The sequence below is a fragment of the Micropterus salmoides genome, unplaced genomic scaffold (genome assembly GCF_014851395.1).
Source record: "Micropterus salmoides isolate LMB-PRFRI ecotype aquatic unplaced genomic scaffold, ASM1485139v1 Ms_hic_scaffold_12, whole genome shotgun sequence".
Taxonomy (NCBI): Eukaryota; Metazoa; Chordata; class Actinopteri; order Centrarchiformes; family Centrarchidae; genus Micropterus; species Micropterus salmoides.
The window spans coordinates 27,283,844-27,311,476 of NW_024040263.1; the positions used below are offsets into that span (position 1 = coordinate 27,283,844).

Consider the following 27,633-nt stretch of genomic DNA (forward strand, 5'->3'; position numbering starts at 1 on the left):
ATTTAAAATGTTTTATGTCCCCACCCCCATTGTGCTTAGATGTGTGTTCATCTCTGAGAGAGGGAGAGAGAAAGAGAGAGAGTGGCCATGGCACTGTGGGGTATTGCGTCACTAGCTATCTTTACTTGCGCAGGCTCTTTACATGGTGGTCTTTGGTTGTGGGCATCCTTCCTACATTCTGACTCATGCATTAGTATTAGAGCTAATACCAAACTGTTGATATATTAGCGTCAAGGGTAATCTAATCATGGTTGAGGTACTTTATTTAAAAACTTGAGAGCCATTTGTAACAGGGGGGAAAAACATTACAAATAATTGTAGTTTTTTCCAATATAATATTTCAGAAATACCAGCATTCCCAAGGCAGCTGCAATATAATCGACACACAGCCCCGCCGATGCCAACTGTCATCCACTATTATTCGACTTTCTTAATTCACTGGATGTGTAAAACATTTAATTTCCCTGCTACAACTGAGGCTGGGCCTGGAGGAGAGAGGGGAGAAAAGGAGAGGAGAGGAGAGGAGCGCAGCGGCACTTAACTGGTTTTGTTGTGAGGGCCCGATGTGTGCTCTGGCTGGCGTTGCAGAGCCCCAATCAGGTGCCATTACACCCGGTGTTTGAGAATACCATTGGCTGGTGGGGGAAGGAGCTGTGCGCAAAACCAACCCCGCTGCTCGCACTCGCCTTGCAGAAGCCGAGCTGAGAACATCATCCGCTTTGAGCGCTTAGGCGCAGTGATTACATCCTCACAGAGAGAGATAGAGAGAAAGTCCTGTTATTCGCCAGTCTTTATTTAGAAGTTGCATTTGTTATAGATTTAGGCGGTGCGTAAATAGGAGTTGTTTTTTTGCTGTCTTTTTCCTGCTTGTGTGGAATTTCCTATGTTGTTGTGTGACTTTATGTGAAGAAGGGGCAGTCTGTTCTGTGCACAGGGAGTGTTGGCTCTGCGTCCTGGCTCCAGCCTGCAATGTTTGCGCTGACGCCAAAACTCACAGACCGGTGCAGAATTGATTAAAACAGAGAAGCTCGGATCAAATGGCTGTGCTTCTCACAGCTGAAACGACACAATGTTCCACTGACCCGAGGCAGAGGAGAGGAATTTCAGAATCGGACAGCCTTGTTGCTGTTTATTTCACTGCCTTTTTACGGACAGAGGAAATGGGAAATGCTCATTTCTTGTAAGAAAAAGGAATAACACTTTTTTTTTCGTCTCGAAGTGCAATTTGTGAGAGGGAGAGGAGATGATTTGGTTAATTTTCCTGATCTCCATCCTGAATGGAGCTGTCTCCCAGCTACACTACTCCGTGCCAGAGGAGCAGGAACCTGGCTCTGTGGTTGGGAATATTGCAGAGGATTTGGGGCTGGACATTACCAAACTTTCCGCTCGCCGCTTTCAGACGGTGCCTAGTTCGCGAACACCTTATCTGGAGGTGAACTTAGAGAACGGTGCGCTCGTGGTGAAGGAGAAAATTGACCGGGAAGAAATCTGTAAGCAGACCATCCCGTGCCTATTGCACCTGGAGGTGTTTCTGGAGAACCCGCTGGAGCTCTTCCGCGTGGAGATTGAGGTGATGGATATCAACGACAATCCTCCCAGCTTTCCCGAAACAGATATTTCCGTGGAGATTTCGGAGAGCGCCATCCCCGGGACCCGTTTCCCGGTGGAGAATGCCTTCGACCCTGACGTGGGCACAAACGCGCTCAGCACATATGCCATAACAAATAATAACTATTTTTACCTTGACGTGCAGACACAGAGTGACGGGAACAAGTTCGCAGAGCTGGTGCTGGAGAAGCCGCTGGACAGGGAGCAGCAGGCGGTGCACCGCTATGTTCTGACGGCTGTGGATGGGGGCATCCCGCAGAGGACCGGGACGGCTCTCCTAGTCGTTAAAGTTCTGGACTCTAATGATAACGCGCCCACCTTTGACCAGTCTGTGTACTCTGTTAACCTGCGAGAAAACTCTCCCGTGGGCACTCTGGTCATTCAGCTCAACGCCACGGATGTTGACGAGGGACAAAACGGGGAAATAGTTTATTCTTTCAGCAGTCATAACGCCCCGCGGGTAAAGGACTTATTCAACATTGATGCCAGAACAGGCAGGATAGAGGTGGCGGGTGAGGTGGACTATGAAGAGAGCAACACGCACCAGATTTATGTCCAGGCTAAAGACATGGGGGCTAATGCGGTCCCCGCGCACTGTAAAGTGCTGGTCAAACTCATGGACGTGAATGACAACACACCAGAGATCGGTTTCAGCACTGTGACTGAGTCCGTAAGCGAGCAGGACGCCCCGGGCACGGTGATCGCACTTTTTAGCGTCTCAGACAGGGACTCTGGTGAGAATGGACATATGAGCTGCGAAATATTGGGAGACGTTCCTTTCAAGCTGAAATCGTCTTTTAAAAACTACTACACCATCGTGACAGACGGACCGCTGGACAGAGAGAACACTGATTCCTACACCATCACTGTGGTGGCCAAAGATAAGGGTCAGCCTTCGCTGGCCACCAGCAAGTCCATTAAAGTGCATGTCTCCGATGAGAATGACAATGCGCCCCGTTTTACGCAGGCTGTTTATGATGTGTATGTGACTGAGAATAATGTGCCCGGTGCTTTCATCCACGCCGTGAGCGCGTTGGACCCTGATATAGGACAGAATGCTCTTATTACTTACTCCATATTGGAGTGTAACATACAGGACATGTCTGTGGCTACATATGTGTCCATAAACCAGGACACCGGCTACCTTTACGCGCTGCGCTCGTTTGATTACGAGCAGCTGAAGGAGTTTAGCTTCATGGTCAAGGCTAAAGACTCTGGTGCTGCTGAGCTCTTCTCTAATGCCACTGTAAATGTGATCATTGTTGACCAAAATGACAACGCTCCCACTGTAATAGCCCCCATCGGTAAAAACGGCACAGCCAGAGAGCACCTACCGCGCTCGGCAGAGCCCGGCTACCTTGTGACGCGCATTGTGGCCATGGATGCGGATGATGGCGAGAACGCACGGCTGTCCTACAGCATCCTACGGGGCAACGAGATGGGGATGTTCCGAATGGACTGGAGGACGGGGGAGCTGAGGACAGCCCGCAGGATCTCTCCCAAGCGGGACCCGCAGGGCTTCTACGACCTGCTGATCGAAGTGAGGGACCACGGGCAGCCCCCTCTCTCCTCCTCGGCGAGTGTGAGCGTAATATTAGTGGACAGCGTGGTCGAAGGCCGCAGCGGGGACCGCGGCTCGGCCTCCAAGGCAAAGGAGACCTCCCTCGACCTCACCCTCATTCTCATCATCGCTTTGGGCTCCGTGTCCTTCGTCTTCCTCTTGGCTATGATCGTGCTTGCCGTGCGCTGCCAAAAAGACAAGAAGCTCAACCTGTACACGTGCCTACTGGCCGGTGATTGCTGCCTGTGCTGCGGCTCGTGCTGTAGCAGACAGGCTCGCGGCCGGAAACAGAAGAAGCTGAGTAAATCCGACATCATGTTAGTTCAGAGCACCAACGTGACGTCAGGGGTCGGGCCCGTGGGGCAGGTGCCCGTTGAGGAGTCTGGTGTGGGCGGCGTGGGAGGGGGCTTCGGCTCCCATCACCACCAGAACCAGAACTCCTACTGCTACCAGGTGTGTCTTACACCGGAGTCCGCAAAAACGGATCTGATGTTCCTCAAACCGTGCAGCCCCTCCCGCAGCACTGACACGGATCACACCAACCCCTGCGGCGCCATAGTCACGGGTTACAGTGACCAACAACCGGACATCATATCCAATGGCAGTATTCTCTCTAATGAGGTAAGCCTGGATCAGCTTGTGTCGCCCAGGGCTCCACTTAACTCCCTATCAGATGTAGTTAAAGTGCCCAACACCGTGATTTAAAGGGTTAACCTAATTTTAAAGATCCTCCAGAAATCAACAGCTGTGTCTGCTTCATGTCAAAGTATGTTATGCATTCAGGTCACGCGCTGCAAAAGTCTCCGAGAGGATGGAAGCGGTATCTGCTATTGACGTGGCTGTTCTGCTCAATGGCCTTTAATCACTGCCATGCCTAATGGTGACTGGATATGTCAATTTTTAAATCTCATGTGGCCTCTGAGTTTTTTTTCGCACCAGACTGCTGTCAGATCAGCTTTTATGTTTTGAATTTGGGAATAGCATGATTCATTTTTTTGTGCGGTCAGGCCAAGAAGTTGGAAGACATGTTTGTTTTTAATTTAATTTATTCATTTGGTTTGGTGAAAATAGTTTAATCTGACTCATGTATTTACACAAGCGCGCACGGATATGTAATGTCTGTTAAGAAGTGAATTCAAAATCCGCGGCTTTTTAATATTTGGGTTAAGGTGTGGCTCTTATCAAAGTGAGTTCAGATAATGCAGATTTGTGATAAGTACAGTGAAAGGGAAACATAACAGCGTTAATACAGAGAATAAATCCCGTCAAGAGAGTATTTCTTTGAGTGCACGACAGTTTGGTTAGCAGCCTTCATTAACTTGTCCTCCTTAAGCCCATCACGTTTTAGTTGATATATTCTTATTAGGTTAAAAAAAATGTCATGGCAAATATCACTAAAAGACAGGAAGAGATGAGTAACGGCCCTGTTTTGTGCTCAGCCTGTGCGTTCTCCTCGGGGAGCTGTGGAGTTGGGGCTTTTTGTTGATTGCGATGTGGCTGGAGCGGAGCCAGACAGCCAGTCACAGCCTTGCCTTTGCTGTGCGTTAAGTATTCCGTGCACGACCCAGCATGCCAGCACCGTGAACAAAGGTTGTTCAGTTTCAGCATCGGGCGGCTCAATCATTTACGCATTCAATCGCCTCCCTAACCCACTCCTCCTGCTCTCGTCTCCTCTCGCCCACTCTCTCACAAAGTGGATGCGCCGCACCGCCAGTAACTCTGCCTGGTGCTGCCACAGCTTCTTCTAACACAGTTACATGTTGACAACCAATGTGTGCATATGTGGTCAGCTATGTTCCACTCATCTAGTATAAAGCTCCTTATTATGTCTTATGAATGTGTCTATTTGCCATTAAAAGTGATCAAATGTGTGTTTCTGTGGGTTTTCCAGACAAAACACCAACGAGCAGAACTCGGCTATCTTGTGGACAGACCCAGACGTGTCAACAGGTAGTGAGAAGAACACACACACACCTCAGCACCTTCACTCACACACTGTATTATTACCACTGTGCCAAACCTAGTGAGCCACATACCATTCGCCATCAGGGGACCTCTAACATCCAATAGGCCTCATGGAACCACAGCCTATTCACATATCAATAAAATTGAATATTACACCCATTTGTGTGGATCCTGTATATTCCGCATCGTTAATTGTGGCTTTGAGAGGCTACATGGTTCCCAGTGCATCCATAACGTTCATCTTCAATTTGGCATCAGTCCCATAACTGACAGAGCAGCGCCTATTAAAGCTCTAATGCTGGATTTCATTACATGCCATGTGTAACATCCAATTTAGACTCTTGACGGCCACCGTGACTGTATTAATGTAGTGTTGATTTCCGATTCTCCTTCCTCTTTCTCTCTACCCCTCATGTAATCCTCCTCCTCTCCTCCCTTCATGTTCCCACCTTGTTGTACCTCGACCTCTTTCTCTGACCCCCTGCATAATTTTTCCCTTCCTCTTTCTTCCCCTTCTCTGACACGACTGTCTGCTCTCTCACTTCAACGCCTCTCCCAGCTCGGCATTCCAGGAAGCAGACATCGTCAGCTCCAAAGACAGTGGTCATGGCGACAGCGAACAGGGCGACAGCGACCACGATGCCACCAACCGGGGTCATTCGGCCGGTGAGTTCCCCCCCACATCACATAATCACACAAATTCAATGCTCACACAAACAAAACCCTCCCTCCTCTCTTTCCATAGTGTGTGTTTGCAATTGTGAATGGGATAATACTGGATTGTTGGTGCGGACCAGTGACTTTTAATTTCCTTAATTTGAGAGTGTGCGAAGGCCCGGGCTCCGGTGTTGCTGGCTGGCTGGCTGGCATGATCAGGCCCCAGAGGTGTTGATTGTATTTCACACCCGGGTGAAAGGGAGGAACATTTGGGGAAATCTCTTTTCTTCCTCTGCCTCTTGCCGCTGTTCCCCTTCTCTCTTTCTAACTACACTGCTGTTCCACTGAGTGGTGCTGAAAAGGACAGCGACTCGCAGCGAGGCAGTGTGAGGCCTATAGTGCATTAGTGCCACAAATCAATAGGTTCACTCAAGTGAAAAGAAAAGGCATGGAAGCTTAAATTGATATAATGAGATGCATTTAATCAGCCTCGTAGTTGCTAGGTTGTGCTGTCTTTGTTGCTTATAGATTCAGCTGATCAGCACATTAGCAGCTTTTGCATTCTTATTGTATCTTCCAAAAGTTAAGGCGAAGGTAAAATGTTCGAATGAGGGAACATTTCCCCATCCACACTCACTTCAGGTTTATTTACCGACTCTCATTTCTCTTTTACAGTGCAGTGGATTTTTTTAGACAAGGATTTAGGTCTTAAGCCCCCCTTGTTCTCACTAAAATTCTATTAGGTTAGTACCTGGTTATTGATCAAACTGGAGTCAAGACAAAAAGTGGAGCAATACAAAATCTCATTTCATATTGAATTGCCCTTTCCTTCTGAGGGATTGTTCCACACAGCTCGCGTAAGACCCCTGTCTAGACCAGAGCCTGCCAAATATCATATCAGTGCTGGGAATACAAATAGAGCAGATTAGATAGGTGTTGTAGGATAGTGAATGGTCCTCATCAGGCTCCACAGTGTTTGACATTATTAATGAACCCAGCCAGAATAGAGAGCCAATATGCAGCAGTGGTAGTGTCACTGCCTGCCCTCGCTGATGAAACAGGCTGGGAAGGTCAAACTGTGCAAGCCTGGAATGCAAAATTGGAACAAATCCAAGAGGCCGCTCTACTTATCAAGAATAAATTGTTTGGTGAAATAAATATTAACATGGATGTTGAAACATACATTCTGACATCTTCCACCCGAGTGTGATCTATGAATATCTGGAAAAGCACAGTTTGGCTGTTCTTTTTAAACATTTTTGCATTTCTACTCAGCAGATCAGAGACAGAACCATACAAGGAGAAGGAAAGGAAGAGACGCCGCAGTATGAATATGTGATATTCATCTTAACCTATTGATCTAGTCAGCTAACCCCAGGAAGCAATCAGCTCTGACATTATGTTCTGGCCCGCGACTGTATTTTAAAACTTATTTTATGTGGAGTACTGCCTTGAATTCCTTCTTGCTGGTTACAGGACAACATTTATGAACCAATAACATGTTTCCTCAGCTTTATTTGGCTCCGAGCATGCTCATTTGGCACTGTCCTGGGAGTGTACCCAGTTGGTGCTGTACTCCGTATTTCATACGAGGAAACCAACATTTGTTCCTCATGTTGGATTTAGAAGGGAACAGCTTACCACTCCATGGGAGGTAATATCACACGACTGGTATTTTGGAGAGAGGGACACTTGAGTTTCATAGACTTCTGTAAATAACAAAACCAGACTGTGTGAATGTGTGTGGGTGTAAAGGTATACCATTGTGAAATTTAATATGTAGGTATATACCTGTATGTAATTCACTTGTGTGTGTGTGCGCGTGTGTGTGTGTGTTTTGAGTAGGAGAAAATGAGGCTAGGTGATGATGTCTGTATTGAAAAGGACTTTTCCCATGAGTCGGTGCTCTGGGAAGCTTAAATGAGATTCAGTTTGAGAAGAGAGAGTGGTAGCTGGTGCTTTGCTCTCTGCCAGGTATTGCATCTATATAGGCATTTGTCTCTATGTATATGTGAGATTTTTTTTTTACTGTGTAAATATATAGGGGTAAGAATATTGTCAGATGTTTCATGGGTTGTATGCTATGTTTGTGTATGTTATTGTGCGCACTCGCCTATAAGAGTTTTATGCAGAGTGCATGTTCTTCGGTTTTGCATATCTGTGTGCACATTATACACACACATATGTTTAGCATGCACTGACAGTAGATATAGTTGCATTCTAAGCGTGTGTGTGTGTGTGTGTGTGACACACACATATTCTCCGCTAGGGTTTGTGGCATGGTCTCATCCTTCATTCTGTCTCCCCCCACACGTTGGCTCTCTGCAACACTCGGCTGATCAGTAATTCATTTCTGGAACCTTTGCATAGCAATTATCAAAGGAGGGTTAGAGGCAAGGTTTCCTCACGGGACCGCGTGACACACTCTCCCTTTTGGCGCACCTCGGAATATTTCAAATCAAGGGAAAACCATTTCCAGCTGGCATATCATCAACTACACCTGCCGTAGCTTCCCGCTCGGCCGCTTGTCTGACACTTTAGAAAATAAGTCTCTTGACGTGGTTTTAAATCAAAGGGACACTGCCTGTGAGGCTGGGATATCAGCGGATACCTTTAAAAAGTGGGCAAATGGCTTTTCTAGAAGCAGCATGTCTGAAATGAGGCACTGCTGCGTCAGGAGCCAAAGCACTATTGATTGACGACCACACCTTTTACCTCTACGCACCCTTATGCTTTTTTTAGGTCGTTCGAATAAATTAGGACACTGTTTTCCTCATTATATCCCTCGTCATTCTAATAGGAGATGGTGGCAAGAGTGAGCAAGCAAACAAAAAAAAAGGTGACAGATAAGAGAGGATGGAATATTCATCAGTGAAAAAACGTGGCTTCTCAGAAACCTTCGATCAGCTGTGGAAGGCTGCGTGACAGGCGGGAGACTGGAAATGATCGTTATCATGGCGTTTGTTTTGGTGAGAACAACAGCCGTGACAAATGGGACAATTAAATCACTGTGGCAACGGTATATTAGATGGCTGATTATGAATTAGTGGCGGGCACCGTGTTGCAGTTTCCCATGTCTGTGAGCTGTCAGAGGAATTTAGCACAAATGGTTTTGAAACACCCTCCTCTCAGGCCCTATACTGACAAAACTAGAGGTGATCCCCGAGTCTATGATCCATGAGACCAAAAAGAATGTTGAGGTCACATAATAAAAAAAATTAAGACCTTGCTGAATGTGAAGGAAAATAAGTATATGCTATAAATGCTGAATGCTGACAATTGACAATGACTTTACTTAAATAGTGATAACATGATCAAAAAAAGCACAAAAAAGGTGAAAAAACATCTTTAGTTCTGTTGTCAAATGGATAACAAAGGATACTGACATATTGTCCTGTGTTTTTGAAAATATCAGACTACAACTAATGATTATTTTAATCATCGATACATCTGCAGATTATTTTCTTGATCTATCATTTTGTCTATTATGTGTAAGAAAATAGTTTAAAATGCTTCTTAGAGCCAAAAGTATCATCTCAAAATTGCTTGTTTTGTCCAACCAACAGTCCAAAACCCAAGGAAATTCACTTTACTATCATGTCAGACAAAGAAAAGCAGCAAATCCTTATCATTTAAAACCCTGGAACAAGCACGTGTTTAGCACTTTTGCTCTAAAAAGTACTGAACTTAAAGAATCACACAATGATTCTATAAGGAGCGTAAAATGTACAACCTCTAAATGTTAAAATACACAGAAATTAAATGTCCACATGCAAGCCTTCAAAAGCAACATGCAAAGAATAACAACCAAAACGAAAGCATTTCAATGTGACGTGAAAAACTACAAATCTATCATCAGCAAATAGGATAAAAACATGGCCTCATTAAAAAAAAAACATTTAGCCAGTAACAGGTAGGGATGTCAGCACTTCTTCTAAGCTGACTAGCGGACAAAGGATCAGATCAATATTTTTGATTAACTATCTCTGTATTGACTAGACTATTTTGATTGTTACATGTCTTCCTTATCTCAAACTGAATTATTATCTTGTTATAACACATTTAAGGTAGATAAAGGAGTGTATTAATTTCAACTTAAGTTCTGTGTGGGAATTAGTTAAAACAATAATAAGAACATTTAATGAAATCATTATCAATACATTGGAATATACTCTTGTCAAGTGTCATGATGACTGTCCTCTTGGTATGGCTTTGCTTTCTGAATGAATTGAATAGCAAATTAAGTGTTCCCAAACAGATAAAAAGGAGGACACAAGCATTCTTCATATAGATATGAATATGCCTCATATCTGCTGAAAACATGACATCAAAAAGGGAAAGAAAGTGTCCTTGGAAATTTATTATTGACGCTGAATATAAGGAAGACTAATGGAAAGCTCAGTTAAGTCCTGGCAGTCATTCACATGCTTTAGCCGTGAGTAACACACACATCATCCTTTCTGTCCAGAGATTTAACGTCACTGAACATCTGCTCCAGCCATTCTGTGATGCTAAGCGTCCTTAATAAAAAGACAAACTATGATATCAAGATATGTGTTACACCATTCTCTAATATGATACAGAACATAAACTTAATCACTTTTTATGCACATTTGCGTCACTGAAGCATGCATTCTGGCAACAGGTTTAAAGGAGAATTCACACCCACATTAGCTAAACGTATTTGGAAGAGAAAACAATAGTGTATAATTGCACAGTTTCCCCTTGAAATAAGGAACTGTTATCAATGTTTCCGGGGAACTCACTTTCAGTTTTAATTCCAACTAAAATGATTTAGATTACTGGTTCCCAATCCTGTCTGCTGAAAATTAGCTACTTAGCAACTCCATCTGCGCGCACCGTTCCTGAGAGTTCCGCACCGTTCCTGAGTGTATTAATTTCAAAAAACAAAGAGGTGAGTTTATTTAGAGGATATAAAAAAGTTTAGATGACTAAAGGCTAACCCGTTAGCTTATACACTTTCTCCATTTCTAGCTGCATCGGACTTTGTTGTCGCAATGTCACTGTGTTTACAATAACTCTGATGAGTACAATGTTATAATAACTAATAGAAATGATGTCCAAAACTAAGAAAATAGTTGTAATAAACCAGAATGACCCTTAAACGTTGCAGTCAGGAGGTCTCAGTGTATACATGCTTGTGCCTAAGACATAGTCTGGTCAAGGATATATGGCTCAGTGCATTCAAAGGGCAGCCTAAGTGATGAAAGGCATACAAACCAGAGATCAATGATCAGTGGTCATCCAGAACCTTTACTCTAACAATATATAAGGGGCGATATTAATCAAACTGACACTGTTAGGGCAAGCGGCCATCTTGGCTCTCTCTACCAGCCCAGTTGCTACATCGAAAATGGTAGCTGCCTCTCAGAGACTGAACAATTTCTCTGTCTGTCATTACTGGATATGGCAGGAAGCGTCTTCCTCTGTTTTGGCCCTGGGAGGTCTCTGGTTTACACATCACAGCCTCACTGGCCAACTCGTGTAAGGAAGCTACGCTACTCCCCTGCCGTCCCGAGCTGCTGTCCAAATATTGACGTTTTGTGTCTGCATTCTCTCCGGAACAGTGGAGGACAAGATGAAAAACAGAGGTATGGATAGAAGACACCCTCTACCTGGGGACGAGGAGTGTTCTTTTTTTTTTTAGAGAGAAAAAGAGATGAAGAGAGTGGAATAAACGGGCAAAGAGGATTAAATATGAAGGGAAATAACAAGAGACAGACACAGGAAGAGGGAATGAGACACAGAGGGACTAATAGAAAGGGAGAGAGAAAGAGAGGGAGATAGACAGATGAATGAGTGCAGGGAGGGAACGACTGCAAACCTGAGTGCAGCAGATATATACCCCCAAAGTGAATTCAAACATGGGGCTTGTGTTTCCCCAGGATTTGTTTTCCTTAATTTCCCCGCTCCCACTTGCTGGATGTATGTCAGACAGAGCAATTAGTCAGATCGCACCGACGTGGGATTTCGGAAACACTCATAAAAAACCCAAACAAAAAAAAGAACAGAAGTACTGATTGCTTATTAGCACGTGGATTGTGTTTGCATTATGTAGCATCGCTTATGTCTCCATGTGTGTGTGTGCGCGTGCGTGCGTGTGTGCGTGCGTGTGTTCTTCCTGCCTGATGAGGTCACGATGAGAGACGGGGCTGCTGGCAGGGCCTGTCATTGCCAGTCACTGTTTCAGTTGTTGTTTTGCTTCCTGCCCGAGGAAGAAAAGGTGCTTCACTGGGATAAACAGCCACTGGGTGTCATGTGTTGTCATGGCCTGTCTGTCTGTTTACTTATGTACATTTACATATCTCCGCGTTAAGAGAGTATTTTTAAGCGCGTGTGTGTTTGCAAACATATGTGTTGATGTCGCTGTTTTTTTAAGAGTGAGACAGCAGGTAAAAATCACTGAGTAGTTTGGAAGCTAGTGACAAGAGTTTCTCCAAGCCTGATGTAAGGTAAACAGTGACTGCTGCAGACTATATTTACACATCATCTCCAGAGTACAATACGTCCTTGTGCCTGCTTAATAATATACTGTGATATGAGAAACACGGAACAAACTGGCATTTCTCTTAATCCTTCGACATTAACTCTGCACCTCTATCTGTCTGCATGTGTACGTGCGTTTTGCATAGTTGCATGTGCATGTGGTTTTGCACATGCGCTTCAGTCTTCCTGCTTTAGAAGCATATGAATTGTGGCTACCAACCACTTTATCTGCACAACAACAGCACAGAGATGACTGGAGGGCCTGAGGTCAACACCCATGTGTTTCCGAGGAGAAAATTAATTTACAAAAAGTCCATTAAAAGGCTACAGTTTTACTGCAAGGTGGAAATGACCAGAAACACCATATATATGCCCCTAACCTTTAAAGACAACATAAACGCAATGCAAGTAAACACCACTCAGAATCTGAATAAGCATTTATACAAGTCTTCCAGAGTAGCTGTCCTGCACTGTTCTTGTTGGAAATTTTGGATTGCTCATTTTGTACCCCACCGGATCATGGTTTCTTCTCTTGAGTACAGAGCTGCAATTGACCCACAACCTACACATGCTAGGTGGTGATAAAAACAAATGAACCCTTTGGCAGCAAAAGCACTGGCTGGTGCTGATTCTGTGGGCCAGGCAGATGAGACAACAGACTGAACAGACAAAACTTGCTGAACCAAACACAATATAATAATAATAAAATACTAAGAAAGTTGCTGTCAGCCCTTACATGCAGCTATTTTCCCTGAATCCCTGTTTTTCTGCCGTTTTACTCAGAACAATTTAATAGCAGCTCCAAGGCTGTCCTGTTAATCCTTAATTTATTTTTCTTATATTCTGTACATTTTATTTATTTAGTTATTAAACTTGGATGGGCTCCAGCCCCTCATGACCCTGAATAGTTAGATAAGAAGGTTTAGAAAATGGGTGGCTGGAGAAAAAAACCACTGAAATTCTGAAAACATTTCCATAAAATAGGGTTAAAGTACATAAAAGCTAATGTTTAGCTTGGGATTTTTTTTTAAATATCTGGTTGTTAAATCAAAGTGTTCTCCGTCTCTGCCCACCTCTGTGTGACCCCTCTCCCATCTCCATCTGCGAGGCCCGGGTCTCCCCCCTTTCCTTTCTGGCCATTGCTCTTTCCATCTGCGATTGTTCAGGTCTCCCCTCTCCCTCCGTATGGTTCCTGCAGTCTTGCTGCTTCTCCTGCCTGCTGTCTCCGCCTGTGAAATATGTGACTCCCCCCGTCTGTTTGGCCCTGGCTGTCCCTGGTCTGTGAGCCTCGTGCCACTGCACAGTCTCTGTCGCCTGTCTTGCTCCCCGTGAGGCCTGAATTAGCAGCACGATTACATCCACACAATGCACGCAAACACAAAACATAGAATCAGCCACAGTGGTAGTTCTTAGACAATGTGTGGACAGTGCTTCTTGTTAATAATGAATGTTATTTACACGTGCACTGGATGACGTGTATGGCTAAAGTAAATTTCAATATTATAGTTAATTAATTTAAAGCCAGCTATGTGTGGCTTTAAACGTGTGAGCATGTGATTTGCTTCTATGTTTAATAGCTATTCTGGCACTGAATTATATTTAGAAGGCTTTTCAGATTTTGTGATCTTTGAATGGGCGAGTTATCACCTTTAATTTTTTTTGCCTGTTTTCTTTCCTTCTGGTCTTCGATGCCTAGTTTCACAGGTGTATTTTTGGTTACAGGAGCTGTGTGTGTGTGTGTGTGGGGGGGGGGGGGGGGGGGTAAAAGCAGTTGTAGAGAAAAGTTGGATTAAAGAATGATTTAATCTTTAGTTAGACTTACATTTAATAAATGATGTGGAAATAATTGACTTTCCATAATAATTGTAGCAAAGAAATGTAGAAAAAATTTAAATGCCACGTTATTGTTTTCTTTACTGAAACTAATCCTACTTAAAAGCATGCTTAGTTTCCTTGATAGAGATGATAGGGTAAGCAGGTATGTATACATGCAGCCCGAGAGGCATAACCCAGGGGGGAAAAAAATGTCATCAAAGCACTCGCTGCACCACTCAGTGCTGCTCGTTGAGCTTATTGCTTTGAGCGCACGCTAATAACATAGTCTCATCTGGACTATGGTGTCAGTCACACACTGTTTAGAGAGACTTTAAGAAGAATCTCAACCTGAACCAACCAAGACATGGGAAAGTATTTTTCTTTCCTTAAAACTGCAGGCAAAGGTGAAGCTTCAATAGAAAAAAAACACAGATCTTTAGCATCTTGCATTATGTCAGAGAATAGTAAGTTATCATGTTTCTTCATCAGGGTGGTTGTATTGATCTATTCTGATTATTAAAAGTGATATACAGTATTTTCCCATCACCCTGGAAGATTACCTCTTTGTCTCTGTGTATATAGACTCAGCATAGGCTTATCTTTCTCTGCAGCCTAATATCTATTGATATGTACATGCTTACATTACATTGTTTGTGTGAGTGTGTGTGCCATCCTGCTTTTAGTAATAGGAACAGTGGCATTATCAGCCGAATGGATCGGTAGAATAGATTTGTGTAAGTGGACTCTTTGATCTGAAGCCCTCTCAGCCTAGGGGAATTACAGATTACAGATTGCCCGCCGTCTTTGTTTCTCCATCTCCCTTTTTCTGCCTCTCTTTTTTGACGAATCGCTTTCCTACTCTCACCCTAAACTGCTCGTCTCCTGCTTTTATCCCGCCATTCCAACGCTTTCCCACATTGTTTTGACTTCGCTGGAAAACTGGGAATACTAAAAATCCAATTTACACACGACTATAGACCGATTGCAGAGTCTCATTATTATGATGACTCTGTTCATGTGTCTTGTTCCTTTCTCTTCCCTTTCATAATCTCACTCGTACTCCTCTCCCCCCGTCCCCCCGTCCTCCTCTCTTTATTCTCTCTAAGAGAGTGTAATTAACATAACTGGTACCTCTTTCATGCCGGTCGTGGGTGTGCGTGAGTGTGTGTGTGTTATTCTATTATATCATTTCAGATGTTAATTTAATCTTTTTTTATGTTGATGTTTTTTTTGGCACTAGCTCTGTGTCAATTACACACTTTGTCGGTTTGTATAGGGATGATTGACATCAGAGTGTAATTAAGCAGCAAGTGAATATTTTGTTGGTTTTTGTGGTGCATTTCTTAAGATAATTGTAGTTTTTTTGTGTAAGGATGACGGAATATGGATTCACATTTTCTGTCTGGTGGTGTTTGGGAATCAATTGTGAGTCTGAGGATGTTGATGTGGAGAGGAGGTGAAATGTTTTCGCAACACCACATCACTGTGATTGCACATTTCATTCGGAATGAATGAGGTGAGGAGGAAAACAAACAATTCGCTTCATCAATGTTGGCCTTGTCTCTTTGATGAATAGCTTTTGCTGCACTTTTTCTGCTTGCGACACTGGCAAATGATTGCTAACTCATGTTCTCTCTTCTGGTCTCTTTCTCTCATCTCCCCCTCCATCTTGTGTTTCCACTTCAAATTTCCATACTGCTTTCTCCTCTCATGGCCCCTCATGTATCTGTAATCGTCCATCCACCTTTCCATCTCTCCAAACCTTACCCCGCTTCCACTTTCCTTCCATCCCTCGACCTGTATTCTCACTGCAGGTGCTGACCTGTTCTCCAACTGCACAGAGGAGTGCAAGGCCCTGGGCCACTCCGACCGCTGCTGGATGCCTTCCTTCGTGCCGTCCGAGGGGCGTCAGGGGCCGGACTACCGCAGCAACTTGCACGTCCCCGGCATGGACGCCACACTGCCCGACACAGAGGTACCCTCCTCCGTCAACCTGTCCGACCAACTCACCATGACCTCGTCCACCGCCTCGTCCAACGATAGGTCATTCTCCACCTTTGGCAAGGACAGTCAGAGGTCACAGTCACACCACAGCCTTCACCATCACCTCCATCAGCAACAGCAGCAATACAGCTCCAGCACGCTAGAGAGGAAAGAGTATGATAGGGGGACCCTACCGTACAAACCCACCTTTCTCTGTGAGTATCAGTATGAAAGTTCCCTGGGACCCTATGACTTTGGTCAGGTCCAGTACAGATACTAAAGGAGGGGACAATGAATCTGCCTCTTGATTTTGATCTGGACTTTTTATGTTGTTCATCAACTTTTATTACTTCTATTTTTAAGGAGTTTAAAAATACGGCTTTATGTTTTGTTGCACTTTTGTTTTTATGTTTTTATTATTATTATAATTTCTTTTGTCAACTGTAAAATGTAATCTAGCATTGCTAACTCCCCTTCTCCAAAACCCACTTTGAAAAATTCAGTCTAACCCCATCCTAACCCTAAATACTGTAATCTGTAATCATGTGACTCATTTTGAATAAACAAAATTTTGAATTGGACTGACGCTAAACTGCTGTGGCCCCTTTTTCTTTCTTTTTCAATTTCTCTAAATTTCCCCTCAAAATCCTTCCCAATCAGCCTTTTTATCTGATGCTCATACAAGTAAAGGTCTCAAAAAACAAACACACTTGACGTTTCTATTCTTCACACACCTAAAACGAAATGCTGTATATAGTTTAAAGCACCATTTGAGTGCATAGAGAGGAAATATAAGATAGGTCATCCCATATTGTAAAGGACATCTTTTTCCATTTGCTTAACATCACAGTTTTGCTCGAGCACGATGACTTCCCTACTGAATAGCTGGAAAGGTGAAACACACAACCCACGCTTCTTCTTTTCAGAAGGATTGAAGTCCATTTTCTTCTAAAAAGGAAGTCTCGAGTATCCATACTTGCTTGCTTGTGGATCAATACCTGACATAAAGAAGGGTGGGTGAGATGGGCTGTCAACCCTGAGGTCAAGATTCTTCAGTTGGAAAAGTCACGCACACAAGTTTTTGTTGAAGAAAGGAAGGAAACTATTACAATATGAGCAAGGTTTAATTTGGCAACATATTGATATCCATTGAAATAAAATTGAGTTTCCAGCTTACATTTCTAAAAATGGGGATTCTTTAGAAAAGGATGGCAGGACACGTCTTGCTGCTTTCAATAGCTTTCCAAGCTCCACATTACATGAATATTCTATCAGCTCTAAGAGTAGAGAATGGATTTGATATACACATTGAGTATAGAAGTCATTTCCAGTCAAAGTCACCACCATGTTAACCACCATCTTCCATGATACTGCATGCTGACTGTGGGCTGTCTCTCAGGTAAACGATGAGCACCATAAACTGCTTTTTATTTTTTCCTTGTTTGCAACTTAGTAAACAGAGCCAAGCAATCTTCCTCTTGCACATCAGGTCTCTGTGAAAAATAATTTGTATTTAGCCTTTAGGTGCTTTGCTCCAAATATAGCTGCTTGCGCGTCTGCTCATCTTGTCTGCCTCGCAGGCTAGGATAAATGCACTCCATACTCAGTCCAAAACTCACAACTTTATTATATTTCATTTTACTTTTTTGATTTACCATTCTCCCATTTTTTCCCGGTCTGTTGAAATAAATTGACCCCAAGCTGCCACGGCAAAGGTTTTGTTGTTCATCAGTCTGTAAAAAATGAGAATAGTCCCAGAGGCTGAGGCTCTATTAACCAATAGGCATCATGTTCTACTGTAAAAATAGCACCGTATGCTACTACTGGCCACGGCAATGCTCTGATCACCAGGGTTGCCTTGATAAAGGGTTTATAAATGTTTAATGATCCATTTATAGATAATTAATGAAGCAATTAGTGCTCTGTGTATTTTCTATGCATGCATTATGTAGCCAGATTTTTGAACATTTATCTTTGCTGATAGAGATGTTTTACCCAATTCCCAAATTAGTTGTACCATTATACTGCAAGGACCAGCATTTAGGGTATATAAATAACTTCACAGAGAGTCCTTTGTGGCACGTATCCTTCAAGAGACGGTATTTCGGGCTGATTGTGTCACTAAAAAGTCTCAAGGGAAAGGATGCCATTTGTCTTAACGAGTGTGTTCTCTGTCTTTTCAGCCCGCAAAAGGATTTGCTAGCTCATTTCACGTGGACCTGTCGGAGACAGCGTGAATTTCTGTACTAGACCACCAACACTGATGCTGGAGACAGCGAAATAAAACTAAACAAACAGAAACCTGGACAACAGCAACCTTTGTTAATCTTCATTATCTTGGGTGGCGAACTGTAACAAAGCCTTGGCAGTGGTCGCTAAGGAAGGAGAGGAGAAATAAATTCTGTAGTAGCTGTAAACCTCTAAATATCTGAGGAGCAATCCAAGGCCTTATTCCTCTCAGCAGGACTGAGACCAGGGCCACAACACTCGACATGTGAAAATTCTAAAGTCATCAGCAGACCGAAGAGAGAAACTGAAATGAACAGAGGAATACAAAACAAGAACAAGAAGAAGAGGGGCCGATTAACTCACAGAGGTGACTTTTTTTTTGACTGAGGAGTTAGCCTCTAGTGTGTGCCTGTTTACATGAAGAAAAAAAACTAATGTTTCTGTACAAACTTCAACCAATGTCACACGGAACCCTTTAGCTATTTCTATGGTCACCACTAAGCCAACTGTACAGAGACTGTGTGTCGGTGGGGGTGGGGGTGGGGGGGGGACTGAAAGCCAGAGCGAGAGACAGACAATTAGACACAGATAAAGAGCCGGTGTTGTACAGGTATACAATGGCAGAAAAAAAAGAAGGAAATGGGGAGAAGCAGGGATAATGTGCAGTAATATAAATTCTGTATCTCCGGTCTTTTGACTTGACTGTCTTTATATAACTTCTCTTTTTTGTTTCTGTTGTTCTTTCTGTGTGGTTAAAGTGTGCAGACTCTAACATATTCCAACTTACCGTTATAGACAGGAACATGCGGTCCGGAGATGGGTTCAGTCCTCTTTCAAGTTTAGCCAATTCAGGAAGGAGATTTTAATAAACACACCCCATAGAATATGGAGCTAAGACAACCTCCTTATTCAGCTTATCAATAAAATATCACAAATGAATGTTCTCATTTCTAAACTAGTGACTAACTGTTCTCAAGTTCCTTCCTGAGCTGACTGCAGAAAGTGAAATGACCCTTTACCAGGATGTGGTTCCCTTGACGCCATTGGCCTATACATAACAATCAGACACACTCAGTGGTTTTTATCATGTGTGCAAAGTGTTTACTGTGCTATTTTAAAAAGCTTATAAATGAATATAAATCTATATATAACTATATATATACAATATACTTTTTTCTGAAAACTGTGTAACCATTGGTTAGTTTCTACACCTCATAATGTCATTCAATCTAATAATACCAAGTGCTACAAAATCAAGTCTTGTATGGATTAAAATGGGGAGGAGTGCTTCAGCCTACAAAGCAAACCCCTCCACGGCAACCAAGGATTAAGTTGATGTTCTTATTTGATTGTTACTTTTCACCGTTTACAGGCGCTGGACCTTGTTGTGTGTAGCAAAGACACCAGTTGAGTTGTTATGGCCTGTTGTGTATTTTTACTAGCAGAATATGTGTTCATGTACAGGAAGGGGGACTATCACAATCGAGCTAGATATCAAAGGTTTTACAATCATACAAGAGAGGCATACACAGATAAATATGGTCATAAACAGACAATACGTGGTGAGACACACACACACACACACACACACACACACACACACACACACACACACAGGTCAAGTGGTGATAAATAAACAGTGTCATTGAAGTTCTCTAATGTGTGTTTTGTCGCGTTCACCTTGGAATAATATCAGCTCTGTGATGCTGTACCTTCATTGTGCAGGTGTGCTTTGAGCTAAATACGGATGTCAGCATGCTAACATGCTAACAAGTACAATGTTAATGCTAAGTAGGTACATTACAAAGATAAGTTTACCATGTTTACCATCTTAGTTTAGCCTGTTAGCATGCTAACATTTTCTAATTAGCATGAAAAATAAACCAAAGTAGTGAACAAATTAATATGGTGACCTGATGGTGACGCTAGATAAAAGTCACAATTGTTTGTACCAAATGGTATGGCAATCCATACAGTAGCTGAGACATAAAAAAAAATCAGTCAGCGCATTCATCATCTGGGACCCATGAATGTCTCAAAAAGTTCACAGGATAAGTGAAAGCTTTGACCAGCTGGTGCTAAAGGACACGTCAAATAATTACCAAACCACTATGATTTCTCAACAGGAATGCGTCCACCAAATTTGATGGCAATCTATTCAAAATTTCAGCTTGCTGGTAGAACCAAAGGAAAGGTTGCTATCACTGAAGTCAGTAGGATTCATGAAAGTCTACACTAATATTATGGCATCTATCCAGTTACTGTTGAGATATTTCTGTCTGGATCAAAGCGATGGACAAATTAATCACTCACTGACATTGCCATTCCTAAAGCCATGCAAAAAATATTTGGTAAACTTGTATTAAAGCAGCTCCTTAGTTACAGTCAGTGGAAACATTAAGTACAAACAGGAACCTGTTTATTGCTTAAAATCCAGTACATTAGCACATGAATATTCATGAAAAGACATCCAGCTATCCCAAAAGAATCTCATGGACTTTCAAGATGTAATCACCATGGTTTTGCTCTACTTTCCTCATTCCCTGACCTCAATAGCTCATCAAAATAAATTCTGGTGGCTGTAACTCCAGCCTTCTGTCCGTTTCCTTAAAAAATCACTGATGCCATCCCACCACATCCCAGTCCCACCTCTACACTCCAGTGTGATCTGTACTTGGTCTGGCATATGATCACAGACACAAGAAGAAGAAGAAGAAGAAAGCTGTACTGCTGCAAATGCTGGGGTCATAGGGGAGACAGGGCAGTCTATCACTTGACAGCCTAAAAACAGAGATGGTCTGTTTATGTCTATCACAAGATAGTCTTCTTTTATGAGCAGGGATTCATGTGACCGGCGCATGTGTGATCCGGTGGTTCCCTCCATGAATGAATGGTCTTTGGGGTCCTGATTAAAATCTCGCCTGGAAACAATCCAGCATATGTTTATGTATGAGACTGGAAAATGGGGGAAGGGAAAAAAATAAAAAAGAAAGAGGTCACCTATTGGTTCAGCTTGGTAACAATATGGTAATACTGTGGTATTACTCTAATATGATTTTACAGTGATATGATACCATTATTTTTGACAGAATTACACTGACATGACCTGATTGCTGTGAGACAATTATTTCATTGTTACCCCGCTATTTCCGTGTTATTATTGTATGTGTCCTTACCTCTCCAAGTATGACACTGGTGTTTCTGCCCTATGATTACATGTATAATTACAATGACATTACCCCACTATTACGACTACACTCTTGTTAACTTTACTACGAGCTGTGAATGTTGATATGTGACTTTCGGTACCGATACCAACATTTTACAGAGCATGGAAAACTGGTAAGGGCCTCAACGTAAAAGAACTTTGCTTAAAAGAGCTCTTGTTTCAATGAGGAATTGTCTCATCAACAAGTAAGTTAACAAGACAACGTCTTTACAGCTGCACTTAAAGGCAGGGTAAAAAGTCTGCCTTTTAAAAGAGGAGCAAAGAGAGGATACAGTGACCTGACGGTTTCGTATATACAATACGGTATAAGTATGTTTGAACCCATTTTTTAAATTTAACACAATAATGCAAATAGCACAATGCATCACTGATAAATTTATAAAACATAAAACCGTTGCTTAACGTCACTCTCTCCCGACGACTACATGCATCACTGGCAGTAGAGGCAAACCACCGACCTTACGACCTGCGCTAATCCTTCGCTACAGCCGTCAAAAGTCTAAGAATTTGCACAAGCATTCAGTGTCAAATTCACAGTTTACGAACACACATTTCACTCCACACTCTGTGATGATAAAATGCTTTATATGGAGCAAGATATGGTCATATACCATGGGATATGTTTGAAGGATTAAGAACAAAACTCCACAGTTGAAATATTAAAAAATTTGAGGTTTGACTGACAGCTCTAGTGCTACTTAGAAAGAAAAAATAGACAAACATCTTGACACCAAGGGCAAGCCAGACAGGTGGAGACTGACATTCTAGCAATGGCTGTGAGTTCTCCTGATCTAGTTGTCCTTAAAGGCGCCGCCAAGGCAGACAGAGAGAATACGAGTCATTACAACTGAATCATCTTGTCCATCTCTCCTCTTCTCTCCATACAAGGTTGAGTGAGGTGACCTAAACTGTCTGTCCGAGCCTCTGAGCCTGTCCCTCATATTCTTCCCCTGGCAGACGCACTTCATTACTCTGGCTAAATAGACTTTCAAGAGACTCCATCAGCCATTATTTACACAGCCCGGCCCTATCACCTTTCACCATGGCCACCTCATCAGACATACGCACTCCGCCATTCCCACATGCACTACATGGCACGCCCATGCAGACACACGTGTACAAACTGGACTCACATACTGTTCTCTTTCCTCCTTTGCCTTCTTATCCCTCGCCACCCCATCAGTCAACATGCACACACATACACTTTTACACACACAGGCATCCTTGGGCTCTATTCCCCAGCCACCTCATCAGGCCAGAGCAGACAGCTATTAAAGTGTGCGCTTCGATGCCCATTTTTCCTCCCATCTCTTTCCTTATCTGCTGGCCGGCTAGATTTGCAACAACCTATTGACCCGAGACATAGCCTCGCTGCCCTGTTGACCTGGACGTACTCTGTGTGCATTTAACGGAATACCTGCTATCTTTCCACCCGCCAAACTCCATCCAACAACCGTTCATTTTATTCATTTCACCTCAGGTATGGTAAGTTTGACATTGTGTTTGTCACCTGGGCCAAATGGTTGTCTGGATGATGTCACAATGTCAAGCCGTTATAAAAGAGCAATGACATGTCAGCATGAATCATTTTTAGTTCACTTTGCTGAAATCGCTTCTCTCCAAACAGCGGTAGAAGCGATCCAAACCTTGTAACATTTGTTTTTGTGAGTAACATAAAGGGAACTACAACTTAATCTAGTTATCCAACCCTGTGTTGTAAAGTGATAAATAAACCTACCTTCTAAAAAGGTATTGGTTTAGTCATTTTAATGCACCATGTGGCATCATAAGTTGAAAGATTGTTTTTCAGTTTTATCACTTCCGGAAATTAACTCCTCTGAACGTGAATGTTTCCAGAACAAAACATTTTTAATTACATTTTTGATTTACTACACCATGGTTAATTAATCTGTGGTTTGACTTGATAGAAAGTGAAGAGTGTCAAAATCAGACACACTCTATTTTCATTCATGTTGTCTAGTGTTTTTTTTCTCAAGTCTTATTAAGATGATTTTGACAGTTAAGGGTATTTTTTTCAATTTCCTATGATGACCTCCAAACTACTGAGTGTACAGTTACTTCCGTCACATATTTGCTCTATTAGTCTAACTGAATTAAGTCTAGAATGATATATTTTGCATTGATTATATGTTGATGTTAAAGCTAAACAAATCCATGTCTTAACTGCATATTACCAATGGATAAAACGTCTCGGGTTACGTATGTAACCCTTGTTCCCCGAGAAGGGGAACGAGACACTGCGTCGGTGACGACACTATGGGAACGCCTCTGGGCGTGGCAGGGCTGAAATCATGAATGAAACTACTCCTATCCTATTGGCGTTGCTGTGACGGCGTAACTGGAGGCGTATATAAGCACGCCGGCACACCGGACACATTAGTTCTTTGTTATGAAGCAAGGCACTCCAGGCGGGGCGAGGTGTGGCCGACCGACGCAGTGTCTCGCGTATGGGTGCCAGGTGCAGAAGGAAGGTCCAGACTGTAAAACCAGATGAAAGTGTGAGGAGTGGCCCAGCCAGCTGCCTCACACAAATCCTGGAGCGAAGCCCCTACGAGGAGGGCCCTAGAGGCCGCCATGCCTCGAGTAGAGTGCGCCCTTACGGCCATAGGTGAAGGTAACCCGCGCCTGTGATAGGCCAGGGAAATAGTCTGAACAATCCAGTTGCTGATCGTGTGTTTAGAAGTGGGGAGCCCAGCCTTGGGGGACCCGAAACACACCAGCAACTGGTCTGCTTTCCTCCACCGGGAGGACCTCAGAGTGTAAATACTGGAGAGTATTGTGCCAACCTGGACGGAACCTTAGGGACATAGCCCGGACAGGGGTGCAGGATGGCTCTGACCCTCCCCGGGGCAAACTCCAGGCATTGAGGAGAAACCGAAAGTGCCTGGAGATCCCCCACCCTCCTCAGAGAGGTGATAGCGAGGAGAAAGGCCATCTTAAGGGTCAGGTGCTTGGCCTCAGCTGACTCCAGGGGTTCGAAGGGGGCCTCAGCCAGCGCTTCGAGAACCACCGCCAGGTCCCAAGTGGGAACCCTGGAACGAGTCACGGGTCTCATCCTCCGGGCTCCACGGAGGAAGCGCACGACCAGTGGAAGCCTCCCCAGAGGCCCATCCCTCAGAGGGGTGTGGAACGCCGCCACGGCAGCCACATACACCTTGAGTGTGGATGGGGAAAGGCCAGCAGAGAAACGGTCCTGGAGGAATTCCAGTACCATAGTCACCGGGCAGGTAACTGGGTCCACCGCCCGTTTTCTACACCAGGTGGCAAACACATTCCACTTCAGGCCGTACGTCCTTCTCGTGGACGGGGCTCTGGAGCTGAGCAGCGTCTCAACTGTCCCCGCCGTCAGGCCTGCCTCCAGGAACTGGGCCCCCTCAGGGGCCAAACCCACAGTCTCCACAGGGCGGGGCAGGGGTGAAAGACCTGGCCCTCCGCCTGAGACAGCAAGTCCCTCCTCAGGGGGACCTGCCATGGCGGGCCCTCGAGGAGCGATATTATGTCCGAGAACCACACTCGGGCCAGCCAAAACGGGGCTACCAGCATTAGACTGACACCGTCCTGACGGACCTGCTCCAGAACCCCCAGGAGCAGAGCGACTGGGGGAAAAGCATACAGGCGCAGCCTCGGCCACGTCTGCACCATGGCATCCAGCCCTAGTGGGGCTGGGGGCGAGAGGGAGAACCACAGGGGACAGTGTGTAGTCTCTCGAGACGCAAACAAGTCGACGTCTATGGGGCCAAACCTTTCGCATAATAACTCCACCACCTGGGGGTGGAGTCTCCATTCCCTGGGCCTCAGCTCCTGTCTCGACAGCAGGTCTGCTCCCTGATTCTGGGTTCCAGGGACGTATGTCGCTCTGAGGGACAGCAGAGATTTTAGCCCACCGCGCCCCCGAAGGCGAACCTCAGGAACTTCCTGTGAGAGGGACGGATGGAGATGTGGAAATATGCGTCTCGTAGATCTATCGTGACAAACCAATCCTCGGATTGGATGTGACTGATGATGGCGGGGATGGTGAGCATCCTGAACCTGAATCTCCTCAGAGATTGGTTCAGGGACCGCAGATCTAAAATCGGACGCAATCCTCCGTCCTTCTTGGGAACTATGAAGTACCGGCTGTAGAACCCGGACTCCCTGACTGGCAGGGAAATGAGTTCTATGGCCCCTCTCTCTCTTGTGGTAGCTTTGATCTGAGTAGAAAGCTACCACATGCCAGAGTAGCAATAGGATTGGAGTAGTTTCATTCATGATTTCAGCCCTGCGTCACCGACGCAGTTTGAGTTCCCTCGAAGGGGAACTATGCACTGTGAATGCTGTTCCTCGTAGATCAGATAATTATCATTAATAATTGTTGTGGTTTTACGCCACGCAACTGTACTTCTTTGGTTCACTCTCACAGCTATCATCAACCTCGTATCCAGCTGCAGCAGGCAGAAACAAATTCCATCTGTAAAATACACTTCACAGCACCTGCCCAGCACCAACAGCAGGCAAAGTTAGCCACCAGCTTGTGAACAATGGAGCTTTTTACTGAATAGTTGGCGGAGACCAATCCAGAGCTTGCACTTACATTCATCAGGTGTAAACAAAAGCAACACCAAATTAACGTTTCTTCATCTCTACTAGATAAGTAAATATACACTGCTAACATTACTTTGTAAAGTGAAAAGATGTGTGACTGCCTCTCAGGTGGCCAGAAATATCAAATAATTCAATTCAATTTTCAATTCAATTTTATTTATATAGCGCCAAAACACACATCCCATAGCGCTTTTCATATAGAGCAGTGGCCTGTACTACGAAGCGGGGTAACTGGCTTATCCAGGTAACTTAAGAATTAATTTCGTGACATCGGGTGTAACTTCCCGGTTAACCCGTACTACGAAAGGTGGATAGGTGTTATCCGAGGTCTGTTGGCATGGCAATTTACGCTGCATCTCTAAACTGCTCCGAGCAGGTTTTGTTCGAGGTTAACTCGAGGTTACCCTGTATACGCGAACTTCACACCACATCTGTACTTGGTGTTAATGATGAGAAGTAGGATATTAATACACACCGCTTCATAAAATATGTTTAGATTTCATGCTGATTTGCTCCACTGCGGTTGCAATGAAGTTCTGAACACAACAGCATTACGTTCCGACAGCGAGCCCTGCAGCCTCTGTGATTTTAGAGAGGAATCTTAATTAATTAAGGGGTAAATCAGAAATTCCCTGAAATTAATGTCATAAGAAATCACTCTGTTTTCTTCTGAATAGGCCCAATCCAAGGCAAAGTCTCTAGTCCATGATAGTGATTGTGGGCTAAACTCAGGAGTATTTCCTCACTGCTAAATCCAATTGCAAAGTTTAATATAACTTTCCAATACATGCATAATACACAGCAGACGAGTGTGTGTGATGTTGCAGCCTTGCAAAGTGAAGTTTCTCTCATAAATGTGTGACTATAATGTTAGAGAATATTAAGTTATAAGTTTTTTACTTGTAGATTAATCTGGGAAATTAAATTCTGTCTTGGATTATTACCCCCCTCCGCTGGCTCAAATTTTTCTATTACAGTGGACCTTATGTGCAGTTGTACCTTTACATCTTAATCATATTACACATAAAAGAAGAGCCCATAAAATACATAATAGAGATTTCAACTACAATAAGGACACTGTGAAGATAATTAGGCTACAAATTTACTCATTGCGATGCCAACAAGCCGCCCTGGCTTTGTCGTCAGCCATGATATTAGATTTAGCCGTTAATATGTCTTTACATTCATAATTTCCTGACACTACCAATGTGCATTCCTCTGGAGAAATATGGAGCATGCGCCGTTGCGAAAAAACTCTGCCTGCACGGCCGAACACACCCCTTTTATGCGAACGCGCACCAACTCCAATAAGTTAAGACTGGGTTAACACGGACTCAACTAACCAACATCTTATCCACCTTCGCAGTACTGTTTAACTCCAGTGTAGGCGGTCAGAGTTTGTCAACCCTGAGTTTGCCTGATAACCCAGAGTTAACTCTGAGTAGGTTGAACTCCCTTCGTAGTACAGGCCACAGGT

The 27,633-nt window shown here is 43.8% G+C and overlaps 1 protein-coding gene across 3 annotated transcripts; it reads left to right on the top strand.

The window, feature by feature from the left end:
* The first annotated feature begins 664 nt into the window (after positions 1–664).
* pcdh10a (protocadherin 10a) lies at positions 665–19,979 on the top strand. Of its 3 annotated transcripts, none has more exons than XM_038714337.1 (5): positions 665–3,790; positions 5,061–5,119; positions 5,694–5,800; positions 15,928–16,311; positions 18,280–19,979. In XM_038714337.1, exons 1-5 carry the CDS (start codon positions 1,244–1,246, stop codon positions 18,297–18,299), a joined length of 3,117 nt encoding a protein of 1,038 aa, XP_038570265.1. In that variant the 5' UTR covers positions 665–1,243; the 3' UTR covers positions 18,300–19,979. The 3 variants fall into 3 exon arrangements, with proteins under 3 accessions (XP_038570265.1, XP_038570266.1, XP_038570264.1); XM_038714338.1 differs by having other exon boundaries at positions 15,928–16,088; XM_038714336.1 differs by lacking the exon at positions 18,280–19,979 and having other exon boundaries at positions 15,928–17,049.
* The last annotated feature ends 7,654 nt before the right edge of the window (positions 19,980–27,633 follow it).

Excerpts from the sequence above, each read along its gene's own strand:
- pcdh10a (XM_038714336.1), top strand. The coding sequence starts at position 1,244 with ATGATTTGGTTAATTTTCCTGATCTCCATCCTGAATGGAGCTGTCTCC. Across the intron at positions 3,791-5,060 it reads GCAGTATTCTCTCTAATGAG|ACAAAACACCAACGAGCAGA; the intron begins GTAAGCCTGGAT and ends TGGGTTTTCCAG. Across the intron at positions 5,801-15,927 it reads CAACCGGGGTCATTCGGCCG|GTGCTGACCTGTTCTCCAAC; the intron begins GTGAGTTCCCCC and ends TTCTCACTGCAG.